This window comes from Oryctolagus cuniculus, chromosome 20, assembly GCF_964237555.1.
Source record: "Oryctolagus cuniculus chromosome 20, mOryCun1.1, whole genome shotgun sequence".
Lineage (NCBI taxonomy): Eukaryota > Metazoa > Chordata > Mammalia > Lagomorpha > Leporidae > Oryctolagus > Oryctolagus cuniculus.
The window spans coordinates 19,417,997-19,431,395 of record NC_091451.1 but is presented as its reverse complement, the minus strand read 5'-3'; the positions used below and the strand labels follow the sequence as shown (position 1 = coordinate 19,431,395).

General features: G+C 46.2%; 2 protein-coding genes across 52 annotated transcripts in view; one reads left to right on the top strand and one right to left on the bottom strand.

The window, feature by feature from the left end:
- NUMB (NUMB endocytic adaptor protein) overlaps positions 1 to 11,134 on the top strand; it is a 176,411-nt gene extending 165,277 nt beyond the window's left edge. For 14 of the 50 annotated variants that reach the window (XM_070065207.1, XM_070065214.1, XM_008272098.4 and 11 more), the window contains 4 exons: positions 2,350 to 2,643; positions 4,024 to 4,173; positions 7,682 to 7,828; positions 9,081 to 11,134. In XM_070065207.1, coding sequence (XP_069921308.1) covers positions 2,350 to 2,643; positions 4,024 to 4,173; positions 7,682 to 7,828; positions 9,081 to 9,796 — 1,307 coding nt within the window. In that variant the 3' untranslated portion in view covers positions 9,797 to 11,134. The remainder of the gene's footprint in view (positions 1 to 2,349; positions 2,644 to 4,023; positions 4,174 to 7,681; positions 7,829 to 9,080) is intronic. The other 36 variants (XM_070065238.1, XM_070065235.1, XM_070065232.1 and 33 more) reach the window with 5 other exon arrangements.
- A 1,257-nt stretch (positions 11,135 to 12,391) lies between these two features.
- The window catches only part of PAPLN (papilin, proteoglycan like sulfated glycoprotein), a 30,535-nt gene continuing 29,527 nt past the window's right edge, over positions 12,392 to 13,399 (bottom strand). For both annotated transcript variants that reach the window (XM_008272099.4, XM_070065201.1), the window contains exon 26: positions 12,392 to 13,246. In XM_008272099.4, the coding sequence (XP_008270321.3) occupies positions 13,071 to 13,246 (176 nt within the window). In that variant the 3' untranslated portion in view covers positions 12,392 to 13,070. The remainder of the gene's footprint in view (positions 13,247 to 13,399) is intronic.

Below are 13,399 nucleotides of genomic sequence, written 5' to 3'. Positions count from 1 at the left end.
TACCAAAGAGATTGAGTCCTGTTATCTACAAAGGATGCTCAACTTCAGGGATAGAGATTCAAACTGGTACCCACAAGGAAGGAGTCTTTTTTTTTTTTTTTTTTTTTTTAAGATTTATTTATTTGAGAGGCAGTCACAGAGAGAGAGAGAGAGAGAGATTGTCCATCTGCTGGTTCACTCCCTAAATGGCTGCAACAGCCTGAGCTGGGCTGATCCAAAGCCAGAAGCCAGGAATTTCTTTTGGGTCTCCCATGTGGGTGCAGGGGCCCAGGAACTTGGGCCATCTTTCACTGCTTTCCCAGGCACATTAGCAGGGAGCTGGATCAGAAATGGAGTGGCCAGGACTTGAACCAGTATCCATATGGGATGCTGGAATTGCAGGCAGCAGCTTAATGCATTACACCACAATACCAGCCTCTGAACCATCACTCTTTAAAGAACTTCACATTAGGAGTTCATAGGAACTGGTTTTTGTAGTTTTTTTAAGAAAAAAGTTTATTTTTATCATGTTTGAAAGGCAAAGAGACATTGAGACAGAGAGATCTTCCATGCACTGGTTCACTCCCCAAATGCCCACAACAGCCAGGTCTGGGACAGCCCAAAGCCAGTAGCCTAGAACTCAGCCTGGATCTCCCATGTAGGAGAGGAGGCAGGACTCAAACTAGGCACTCTGATATGAGATGTGGACATCCAAAGTGGCTACTTATTCCCTGCACCATGGGCCCATTCCTGGGTTTTTTAAAATCTTGTTTAAAGTCTTAATTTGTAAGTTGTTGTGTGAGGATACAAGATCTAATATTTGTGTCTCAGAAAATATGTCATGTGACATGTAGTAGGTTATTAAACTTTTATCTGCCTGAAAACTAGGAGACATTGCTTCTAACTTATCTTTTTCTTTAACATTTATTTTTTTACTTGAGATTCAGAGTTACACAGAGAGAAGACAGCCAGAGAGAGGGAGGGAGGGAGAGAGAGAGGTCTTCCAACCAATGGTTCACTCCCCAGTTGGCCACAACAGCCGTAACTGCATCGATCCGAAGCCAGGAACCAAGAGTTTCTTCCGAGTCTCCCATGTGGGTGCAGGGGCCCAAGGACTTGGGCCATCTTCTGCTATCCCAGGCCATAGCAAAGAGCTGGATTGGAAGTGGAGCAGCCAGGACTAGAACCAGCACCATATGGGATGCCAGCGCTTTAGGCCAGGGCTTTAACCCATTGCGCCACAGCACTGGCCCCTCTAACTTATCTTGTAAAAGTTATTTTGGGGCCAGCACCGCGGCTCACTAGGCTAATCTTCCACCTTGCTGCGCCAGCACACCGGGTTCTAGTCCCGGTCAGGTGCCAGATTCTGTCCCGGTTGCCCCCCTTCCAGGCCAGCTCTCTGCTGTGGCCCGGGAGTGCAGTGGAGGATGGCCCAAGTGCTTGGGCCCTGCACCCCATGGGAGACCAGGAGAAGCACCTGGCTCCTGCCATCGGATCAGTGTGGTGCACCAGCCGCAGCGGCCATTGGAGTGTGAACCAACGGCAAAGGAAGACCTTTCTCTCTGTCTCTCTCTCTCTCTCACTGTCCACTCTGCCTGTCAAAAAAAAAAGTTATTTTGGGGGCTGGTACCGCGGCTCACTTGACTAATCCTCCTTCTGTAGCACTGGTAGCCCAGGTTCTAGTCCCGGTTGGGGTGCCGGATTCTTTCCGGGTTATTCCTCTTCCAGTCCAGCTCTCTGCTGTGGCCCAGGAGGGCGGTGGAGGATGGCCCAAGTGCTTGGGCCCTGCACCCGCATGGGAGACCAGGAGGAGGCACCTGGCTCCTGGCTTCAGATCAGTACAGTGCACCAGCCGTAGCAGCCATTTGGAGAGTGAACCAATGGAAGGAAGACCTTTAAATAAAATTTTTTTTAAAAAAAGAGTTACTGTGGGGCCAGGGCTGTGGTGTAATAGGTTAAGCCTCCACCTGTGGCACCGGCGTCCCATTTGAGTGCCCGTTTGTGCCCTGGCTGCTTCTCTTCCAATCCAGCTCTCTGCTAATGGCCTGGGAAAGCAGTGGAGGATGGCCCAAGTGCTTGGGCCCCTGCATCCATGTGGGGGACCCAGAAGAAGATCCTGGCTTCTGGCTTTGGATTGGCCCAGCTCCAGCTGTTGTGGTCATTTGGGGAATGAACCAGTGGATGGAAGACCTTTCTGTCTGTCTCTCCCTCTCTTTGTAACTCTGCCTCTCAAATAAATAAAGTTTTTTAAAGTGGGGAGAGTTACTGTGAAGGAAATGGGTAAAAGGACCTAGCAGGCTTTTGAGATTAGCTCTCTAAACTCCTAATTATTTGAAGACATTGTTAAGGTCCTCTTTCTGTTTTCTTGAGCTGAAGCAGATAAGACAGTTGTTGGCTCATCAGTGGCCCCTGGCAACACTGCCCCATCTCCGTCCTCTCCCACCTCTCCCACTTCGGATGCCACTTCCTCTCTGGAGATGAACAATCCACATGCCATCCCACGCCGGCATGCCCCGATTGAACAGCTTGCTCGCCAAGGCTCTTTTCGAGGATTTCCTGCTCTTAGCCAGAAGATGTCACCCTTTAAACGCCAGCTATCCCTGCGCATCAACGAGTTGCCTTCCACTATGCAGAGGAAGACTGATTTCCCTATTAAAAATTCAGGTAAAGCAGCATCCACCTGGCTCACCTGGTGCTGTAGCACTGAGGCGTTACCCCTTCCAGTGGAGACAGTCGTCTAATTAACTAGCCACTGCTCTTGCCGAGGCTGGTCAGTGTTTGCATCTTATGTCATTTCTCATTGTGAGAAAACTTAAGGTCCATGGAAGAGGACGGAATCACTAATTTCTCTTCAACAAATAGGTGCTTTATAAATCCATACAGTTAAATAATACTGCCTGCAGAGGTACCAGAAGAAATGGTACATTTCTACATTGTCCTTGTGGCTGGTTGGCTTCACAGGGAGAAAACTCCCTTGTTTAAATCTAAGATCTGTTCCTCAGAGAGAGCGGGCTTGTGTACACATATTCCTTGACTTTCAGAACCACCACACAGGCCTTTGTGCTGCTGCGCCAGCTTCTTATAGCTCTGACCTCATCACATGACCCAGAGCTAAAGTGCCAGATCTGGTCAATGCTTTTATTAGTTCCTGTTTTGCTTCCCTCCAAGAAACATGAAGACATTGCTGTCACAGGATATGACGAAGCTCTGTCTCAATAGGGTACTCTTAGCAATGATGGTATAAAAGTAAAGAGTTAAGTTCTTTGACAGGTAAAACCAGGCCTAAGAACAGCTGAAGTAGATGATTGCTCCAGATACTTCAGTTACCTCCTCTCAAGTCTCCCTGTGGGGCAGATGGAGAACAAAAACTCTTACTCTCTTTTTACAGATGAGCAAAGGTTCAGCTTCCTTGGTGATACAGAAGTATCCCAGAGTTAATATTAAGAACAAAGTCTCTAGAGTCCTTTACCTCAGTTCACTTGTTCATGCCATCATAGTTCATGTACTTGATACCAGAGACTGGAGAAAACTGAAAATGATGCCATTGTCATAGTCTGTTACAGAGAAAAGCACCAAGCATCCACTGGTGCCTTGGACTTTAAGCCATTTTTCCAGTGGAATCACTAAATGGCTGCAGACCAGAACTCAAACCACAGCCTTGGGAAGTGATTGGAAGGCAAACAGGTTGCACATTAGATGCATTCCAGGATGACCCTGCTGGCTGAACATCTTCGCAGAAAAGAAAGAACACCAAATTCCCAACAGTGTCACAAGAAGATATGAAGAAATTGGGAAATTTGCAAGGGAAGAAAATATAGCTTAGTACATTAATTGTTGATGTTTTATACTTTCCCATTGAAAAGCCACTGAAATTATGGTCAGTACAGTTTTTTGAAGCTGCTTTTATAGCCCACCGAACCATTAATGAGCCTTTTCCTTCCACAAAAAAAATGAAATACTTTTCAATGCTAGCTTGTCATACTGTAACATTTTGAGATTATTCCATGTCTTTCTCGCTGGAGCTATTTTCTATTTGTCTTACAGTGCCAGAGGTAGAAGGGGAGGCAGAGAGCATCAGCTCCCTGTGCTCACAGATCACCAGTGCCTTCAGCACACCCTCTGAGGACCCCTTCTCATCTGCTCCAATGACCAAACCAGTGACAGCAGTGGCACCACAATCTCCTGCCTTCCAAGGTTGGTACTTTCTGAGCTGCTCAGCTGTTCAGAAACTTCTAGTGCACTGCTCACTATTAAGCTGAGATCCTGAGCTTCCCAAGAGCTGGCAAGACCCTTTAATCTCCTTGTTTGAGAATGTCTTTGATGCATTGATTTCACTATTCAATGTCTTTATGTTTTGTCTCCCTTCCTGTTTCCCAAGGTGTCTAAGTTTGTTATTTTTGCATGTACATGCCCATCTTTCATCCCATTCTATTAGGACTTTGTCTAGTCCTAACCTACTGCTTTGTTACTTGACTGTTTGGGGTCAGAGTATCAAGCCAGTTTTCTAGAAGCAACAGTCATCAGATTTGGTTCTAGCATTATGCTTGCTTTAGCATGGTGGTTTTCAGCCAGGGCTGAGTCTGCCTCCTCAGGGAAATCTAGCATTCATCGTCTGCAGATGCATCTTGGGAGTTTTGCAAGTTGGAAAGAAAAGTGTTGTCATTAGCATCTGGGTCAAGGCTAGGAATGTGCTAAACATCTTTTAGTGTGCAGGACAGTACCCACAACAGAGAAGGGTCTGGCCCAGCATGTCAGAAGTGCCAAGGTTAAGAGGTCCTGGCTGGGGCTAGCGCCGTAATTCAGCAGGGTAAGCTGCCATCTGAAGCACCAGCATCCCATGTGGGCGCCAGTTCAAGTCCCAGCTCCTCCACTTCTAACCCAGCTCCTTGCTGATGTTCCTGGGAAAGCAGAAGATGGCCCAAGTGCTTGAGCCCCTACTTCCCATGAGAGGGACCAAAATGAATCTCCTGGCTTCAACCTGGCCCAGCCCCAGCTATTGCAGTCATCTGGGGATTGAACCAGTGTGTAGAAGATCTCTGTCTCTCCTCCTCTCCGTAACTCTTACTTTCAAATAAATAAATCTTAAAAAAAAAAAAAAAAAAAAAAAAAAAAAGAATAGGTAGTAGCAGCAGCAGCAACAGTCCAAGCTTACCTAGTCTACCCTATCTGAAGTTCATTTACAAAAAAAAAATAATAATAAAAAATAAACCAACCTTTTTTATTAACTCATTTTACCTTCTATAACAAATACCTTAAAATTTGCCTTTGTGGCATTGAAGAATTTCTACAAGTTGTTTGCAGAGATACTGAACTAACAGTAGTTATTGACTCAGAGGTCTACAAAGGATTTGTTAAATTACACACATCTAGAATATCAGCTTCTATGATTGCTCTTTCTCCATTTCTTTTTTACTTATTTGACAGGTAGAGTTAGAGAGAGAGAGATACAGAGAGAAAGGTATTCCTTCCGTTGGTTCACTGCCCCCCCTCCCCCCCCACGGCCACTATGGCTGGCACTGCGCCGATCCAAAGCCAGGATCCGAAGCCAGGAACCAGGTGCTTCCTCCTGGTCTCCCATGTGGGTGCAGGGCCCAATCACCTGGGCCAACCTCCACTGCCTTCCTGGACCACAGCAGAGAGCTGGACTGGAAGAGGAGCAGTCGGGTCTAGAAGCTGGCGCCCATATGGGATGCCGGCGCCACAGGCAGAGGATTAGCCAAGTGAGCCATGGTGCGGTCCGTCTCCACTTCTTCTGATAGAGAGCTCAGAGGAAGTTCTGCCCTAGAGTACAGTAGCCTGCTCCCACTGCAGGAAGCTACTGCATCCAGGGATCTTTTTTTTTTTTTTATAAACATTTATAGTCATGTCTACCTAATGGCTTTTCATCACCTCTAACAAACATTTATGATACTAATAATAGGCACAACTTTTAAAAAGTTATTTATTTATTTTGAGTTACAGAGAGAGCTCTTCCATCCACTTGTTCCCTCACCAGGTGGCCACAACAGCCAGCGCTAATCCAGTCTAGGTCTCCCATATGAGTGGTAGGGGCCAGGTAATTGGGCCATCATCTAATGTTTCCCCAGACCATTAGCAGGAACTGGTTGGGAAGTGGAGCAGCCAGCACACAAACTGGAATCCATATGGGATGCCGGCATCATAGACAGCAGCCCTACCCACTGTGCCACAGTGACTGAGTACAGCTTATTGAGCACATGGCACAGTGCTTGCCACGTTGTGATAAGGACTCAGGTATCACCTCCTTTGATTCCTCAAGCAGCTCTTTGAGGTGGGTATTCTAGAGAAGAAAAATGAGGCTCAGAGAGGTTAGGTAAATTGCCCAAATCATACAGCCAGAACTTAAATTCAGGTCTTTCTTTTTAAAATTTTTTTTAAATTTTTTAATTTTTTTGACAGACAGAGTGGACAGTGAGAGAGAGAGAGACAGAGAGAAAGGTCTTCCTTTGCCATTGGTTCACACTCCAATGGCTGCAGCGCTGCGGCCGGCGCACCGCGCTGATCCGAAGGCAGAAGCCAGGTGCTTCTCCTGGTCTCCCATGGGGTGCAGGGCCCAAGCACTTGGGCCATCCTCCACTGCACTCCCGGGCCACAGCAGAGAGCTGGCCTGGAAGAGGGGGCAACCAACCGGGACAGAATCCGGCGCCCTGACCGGGACCAGAACCTGGTGTGCTGGCACCGCAGGCGGAGGATTAGCCTAGTGAGCTGTGGCACCAGCCTCAGGTCTTTCTGATCATAGTGCCTGTTAGATTCTACTGACTCTGTATTTACAAGGCCCTGGATGTATAAGATTGAATACAACATGGTCCTTTCCATGCCTTTAAGGGGCTCACAGTCTACAGGGAAGAAGCCCTGAACAAATAGTGCCAACAACATAAGCATAGTTACCTAGTCCTAAAGTGGGATGATTGTGGTGTATGGCAGGGTAAAGTGCTTGTCTGCTGCACACTACACATGATAGAAAGCTGGACTAAGGAGGAAAAACAGAGTAAAAGAAACAAGGGTTAGGAAGCTTTAATAAAAGGAGATGAAGAAAGAATATAGTACTTAGATATCACAGACATCACCAAGGGAAAAAATTCTCAAAAGAGATTATTAATTCGGTAGCCAATTACTGATGTAATAACCAAATGAAAATACCTGCAAAGCTTGTCTTCTCATCTGTTATATGGGGATAATAACAGCCTTAAGAGATTTTTGAGAGAAGTAAACAAGATGGTGCATGTATTCTTAGCATGGTGCCTAGAACATAATAAGGAATCATCATATTTACTCCGTTATTACAGTTGGCATAATTTGACCTTCTGGAAAAGTGTAGAAGAAGGAAATGCTTTTATTTCATTATGCCAAAGGCTAAGTTACATCATAAATAAATTTTTGCTGGTCATGAGAGCAGTTCTGTACAACTTAGAAACTGTAGGTTCATTTCCTGCTTCCTATGCACATATTTTTATCTAACAGCCATTTGACTTTGTTAATGCAACCATGTTAGTTAAAACCTAATTCCTTCTTTACCAAAAAGAATGTGTATCCATTGCAAGACAGCATAAATTTCCCAACATCAACTGTTCTGTCTTGTCTGTTCTACCAGTATTGTACATTTGCCTGACTGACCCAGCTCTAAGGAGTTGCTTGTGAACCCTGCATGAATTAACTCCATTGATGTTGTCTGCTCCCATTGTAGCTAATGGCACTGACTCAGCCTTCCATGTGCTTGCTGCTAAGCCAGCCCATACCGCTCTAGCACCCATAGCATTGCCTGTGCGTGAAACCAACCCTTGGGCCCATGCCCCTGATGCTGCTAACAAGGAAATTACAGCCACACGTTCGGGTAAGGTGGCTACAGATGGTGGTGAGGATTCTGGGATCAGATAACTGAACCTGGTTCTAAAATCAGCCAATTACCTGAATGGGAACTATAGAAATTGTTTTAGGAAAAGTATGTTTCCTCCTAGAGATGAGAAAGGATGGTAAAGGGAGGAACAGAAGAGATTAGGTTAATAGTTCTTAGGGAAATGGAACCAAACCACCCAAAGAACTTTTATGCAGATTTCTGGAACCAACCCCAACAGAGCCCACCACTGACCAGACTGGGTCACGTGCAGACATGAAGACATGCCTGCAGGAAGGGAAGCCCTTGCCTCTTGGAATGGCAGGCCTGGCAAAATGCTACAAAAAGTACTTTTTGCCTTTTTCTGCTTCTTAGTTTCTGTAATGAATATTAACTCTAAAGCCAAAAAGTTGGAGAACAGTAATAAGACATAGGCATTTCACCAGAAAGACAACATAGGTCTGTCTAGAAGCCAGACATGTGTCAGCAAGGTTTGGCTGGACCACTGGTTATTTTCTTTTTGCCCTGTTTGAGCAAAGAGGAATCACCTCAGGCCTATAGAGCATGTGCATGTTAACTTGTGTACTGTGGAGCCGGCGCCGTGGCTCAATAGGCTAATCCTCCACCTTGCGGCGCCGGCACACCAGGTTCTAGTCCCGGTCGGGGCGCCGGATTCTGTCCCGGTTGCCCCTCTTCCAGGCCAGCTCTCTGCTATGGCCAGGGAGTGCAGTGGAGGATGGCCCAGGTGCTTGGGCCCTGCACCCCATGGGAGACCAGGAAAAGCACCTGGATCCTGGATCCTGCCATCGGATCAGCGCGGTGCGCCGGCTGCAGCGGCGGCCATTGGAGGGTGAACCAACGGCAAAGGAAGACCTTTCTCTCTGTCTCTCTCACTGTCCACTCTGCCTGTCAAAAAAAAAAAAAACAAAAAACTTGTGTACTGTGGAGGAGTCATGGCATCAGAGAGGGTTTCTGCCAACAGTCAGCTGCTTTGGCTGGCTGAGGACATTGGAGCCTTATCTAGACAGCTTCTCAGTGTGGCTGACACAATGTCATGATATAATGAGTTCTATTTGTTCTATCACAAAATCTCCTTTGCTGATCACATAGATAATTTCCTCTTACCTAAACCACAACAAGTACATTAGGAGGACTTGTTCCAAATGTTAGGATCATTCAGATACCAAAGTTGTAAGCTAATGAATGAAGCCTCTAATTCTGATTCTTTTGTCTGTTTTCATCTTGTTTCCAGGGACCGAATGGAGTCAATCATCTGGTGCTGCCTCTCCAGGTCTTTTCCAGGCTGGTCACAGACGCACTCCCTCTGAGGCTGACCGCTGGTTAGAAGAGGTGTCGAAGAGTGTCCGGGCTCAGCAGCCCCAGGCCGCGGCTGCCCCTCTGCAGCCAGTTCTCCAGCATCCTCCACCCACTGCCATCTCCCAACCAGCACCACCTTTCCAAGGGAATGCATTCCTTACCTCTCAACCTGTGCCAATGGGTGTGGTCCCACCCCTGCAGCCAGCCTTTGTCCCTGCCCAGACCTATCCTGTGGCCAATGGGATGTCCTATCCGGCCCCTAATGTGCCTGTGGTGGGCATGACTCCCTCCCAGATGGTAGCCAACATGTTTGGCACTGCAGGCCATCCCCAGGCTGTGCTCCCCCATCAGTCACCCAGCTTGGCCAAGCAGCAGACATTCCCGCAGTACGAGTCAAGCAGTGCTACTGCCAGTCCCTTCTTTAAGCCTCCTGCTCAGCACCTCAACGGCTCTGCAGCTTTCAATGGTGTAGACAATGGCAGGTTGGCTTCAGGAGACAAGCACACGGAGATTCCTGCAGGCACCTGTACAGTGGATCCTTTTGAAGCTCAGTGGGCTGCATTAGAAAGCAAGTCCAAGCAGCGTACTAATCCCTCCCCTACCAACCCTTTCTCCAGTGACTTGCAGAAGACATTTGAAATTGAACTTTAAGCAATCTCTATGGTTCATGTATCTTGTCCATACTTAGGCGAAGGGGTAGAAAGGTCAAAGGAGCCTTTGTCTTCCTGATCAGGACACTTTTCACTAACCCCAAAAAGTCCCCAGGAACAAGTCCAGGCACAGAGTACAGTGAGGGATGATTTTGAAAGAAGAGGGGAAAACCATTCCTAGAGAAGCCTGTCTTGGAAGTAGGCTAAAGAAATCAAGGGCGTGCCCTCTGTACCCTCTCCTCCCTCGTGCCCTTACAGATCTCTGGTGGCAGAGAGGCAGAAGTATCTGAATAGAAATCTACATTCAAAGCACATTTACTGGGATATGAAACACAATGGGAAGCAAAACAGTCTCCCTTTTGTTTTCCAGGCCATTCACCTGCCTCCTCTCAGTACTGGTCTGTCTTAGAGACGAGAACAGAGCGTTTGTGCTCTAGCTGGGAACAGAGAGGCTGTGCTGCCAGAATTCCTGGGAGGCCACATCAGCAACTGCCCAGCAGAGCTATACTGTGGGGGTAAAGTTAAGCTTCCATTTTGGGTAACAGAATTAAATATTATAAATATATATATATATATCAAAAAGCCAAAATCTTTATTTTTATGCATTTAGAATATTTTAAATAGTTCTCAATATTAAAAACTTGTATGAGTTGTAAGTAATCTTGCCAAAAGTAAAAGGGTTAGTTGTAAGAAATTGTATATAAGATTGATTTATCATTGATGCCTATTGAAATAAAAAGAGCGTCAGAAGTCACAGATGGATCCCTAGCTTGTTTGAGATTGAATTCATTGTGAGTAGCACGCTGCAGCAACAATCATGCTTGTGACCAACACCGTCACTAGGCTGTAGTTTTAAAGACAGTGAAACAGCAGTATTGTCCTGGTTTTAAAACTGATGAAAATGTAATGTCATTATTTTAATGCAATCAATCTAAATATGCTCTATAGAGAATATTATCTTTTATATATTGCTGCAATTTCCTTATGTTAGTCCTTTAACACTAAGGTGACAATGACATAATCACATCCGTAGAAGGGAATGCAGGTTCCTGTCTTGGTTTGTAATGTCAGTCCTGGTGGGTTTTGTTTTGTCCTTTAAATTTTTTTCCTCCAGGTTTTGTGGGGATGGGAATTCTGGTTTTGGTAGCTTTGTGTGTCCGCTGCCCCCCCTTTTGGTGAGCAGAACGTCCCATTGCCAGCTGACCTCGGGTAATGTGTAATCCCATCTCATTTTTACTTTTGAACGTTGGCCTTACAATCAAATGTAAGTTATATATATATATTTGTACTGATGAGAATTTATAATCTGCTTTAACAAAAATAAATGTTCGTGGTAGAAGCTCTTGCCCATAAAGGGCTGGTGTTTCCCCTTTCCTGTATTGGCAAATGAGTTTACTTTTCTTCTTAATTCTGCTGCTGCTGCAGGTCCCTAGTATTACAGAGTCTTTTATTGGGATTAGTATATCCTTAAAATTTGAATTTTCATTCATACTTTAGGTTTGTTTGATTCTGAGTAGATCTCTCTCAAGTCAGATTCTTGCTGCTCAAAATGTGGTATGAACAGCAGCATGGACTTGATGTGGGAGCTGGTTAGAATCCCAGGCACACCTCAGGGCTTCAAGCAGCGCTTTTCAACCTTGGCCACATGTTAGAATCATCTTGGAAACTTAAAATCCCAATGCCTGTCCTACACACCAGACCAGTTAGAATATGGAGGGAGGGAGCAGCCCCAGCTTCAGGGTTTGTCTTAAGTTCCCAGTATGGGAAAGGATTGAGAACCACAGGTCTAGAGTTTTATTCTCCCTCTAACTTTAAGGCACTGTTCCATGACTAGTTCTGAGCAGGCCACCTGCAACCAGCAGGCCAGCCTCGACTTCCTGAAGTGTGTCTATGTGACAGCAGGTAAAATTCTAGTTTCATTAAACTGAGATGTCCAAGCAAATGGCCTTTATTTCCCAATTTCTATAGCAAAACTAGCAAAGGGGTGCTCCTCAGTATTTTTTATAATAGGCCAAAAAAAAAAAACACCTATGCCCTGACCCGTATTTTCTTTTACTGAATGGAGAAGTAAGCCAAGAAGTATCACTCACCTAGTGACACAATTTGTTTTCCAGATAATGAAAGTCCACCTATCAAAGGTTTGGTCCTATCCAAAATAACTTTACTAGACACTCCTCTGGCGGGTTGGTCGAAGATTGAAAGCTACCGAATCCAAGCCTACTGTTTTGGTATCCCTCTCCTGCTAATGCTGTTTAGTCTGATTTTTCTCTGCTACTTAAGGAGGAGTCTCCACTGCCGCTCTACAGAGCAGGCTGGTGGGCTTCGTGCAGGTGACCCATCACAGCACTTGGTGTGGGTCCAGCTTCCCGCTGGAGGAAGGAGCTCTCCAGTCCTTTGAGCTCAGGTCACAGTGCTCCCTGCGGCTCTTGGTTCTGTGCCCTACGCTGTGTTCCACTTTCTGAGCTCTCCCAGCATCATGCTGATAGCTTTATCCCCATCAGTGCACAGGACTGACTGGCACTACCTAGACAGGTGAGAGAGACTGACCCCACATGAGACAGAGTTGTGGCACAGAATGTAAGACAGCTTCGGAGAGTTCATGGAACATAGAATTTAAAAGTTTATTTTGGTGCCCCAAGAAACTGAAGTCCACACGTAGTTTTTTTATAATATGTACTTTCCATTAACTTTTTGAAGATTCCTTATACTTCCTTGATACAGCAGTTGGCATTCCCCTTATAAGACAAATGTTAACTCAGAATTCATTCCAGGCCTCCCTGGCAAGTTACTTTAAAAGCACAGGAAACTGATTTCTGTCCATCAGTTGAACATCCGTAATTCAAAAATTTTCTGAAGTGACGAAGATTTTTGAGTTTCATCCTGGCACTCAAGAAGTTGCAGTTCAGAGAGTTCGATTTTTTGAGTTAGGGGTGCTCAACTGGGATGGTCTATGCACATGTTCCAGAATCTGAAACGGTTCTGATCCCAACCATCTCCGCCTGTAACAATTACATGGGGACTGCAAAGTGAACTTCACCCTTACCCACAGTCATCCTCTTGACATCTTAGTAGCCTGTGGTTATGGCAGACACAACACACTGCTGAGCACTACATGGGGAGGCCGGTACTGGCTGCTGCTGAGGCTGAACACTGGGCGGGCTTCGAAAGGGCCAGTGTCTCCAGAAGATGACCCCCTTTGCTAGCCAGCCAGGAAGTCCATCTGCCCTTCTCTCCGGCCCTAAGAACTATTTTAGAACCAGGGCTGAAGGGAGCTTTCATCCCTGCTGCCAGACCGGCTGAGCGTGAGGCTGGAACCGTGAACAGCTGGCACAACAGAAGCTGGAGTAATACTCGTTGCCACAGAGCTGGGCCTGCAGGATCAGATCGCAGTTGGCCAGCTCTGGCTGGTCAATGCACTCTGTGCTGGGGTCCCTCGGTTGGGCGGCAGCGGCTGCAGAACATGAGAGAGAGAGAGAGACAAGGAAGCTCTGTATGCTGAAGACCCTTAGTCTGCCATTTCATCTCCTTCAAAGGAAAGCAGCACTGGCACTACCACATTCAAGCCAAAGTTGCCCTGGGACCTCTTCACACCTGCGTGCACCAG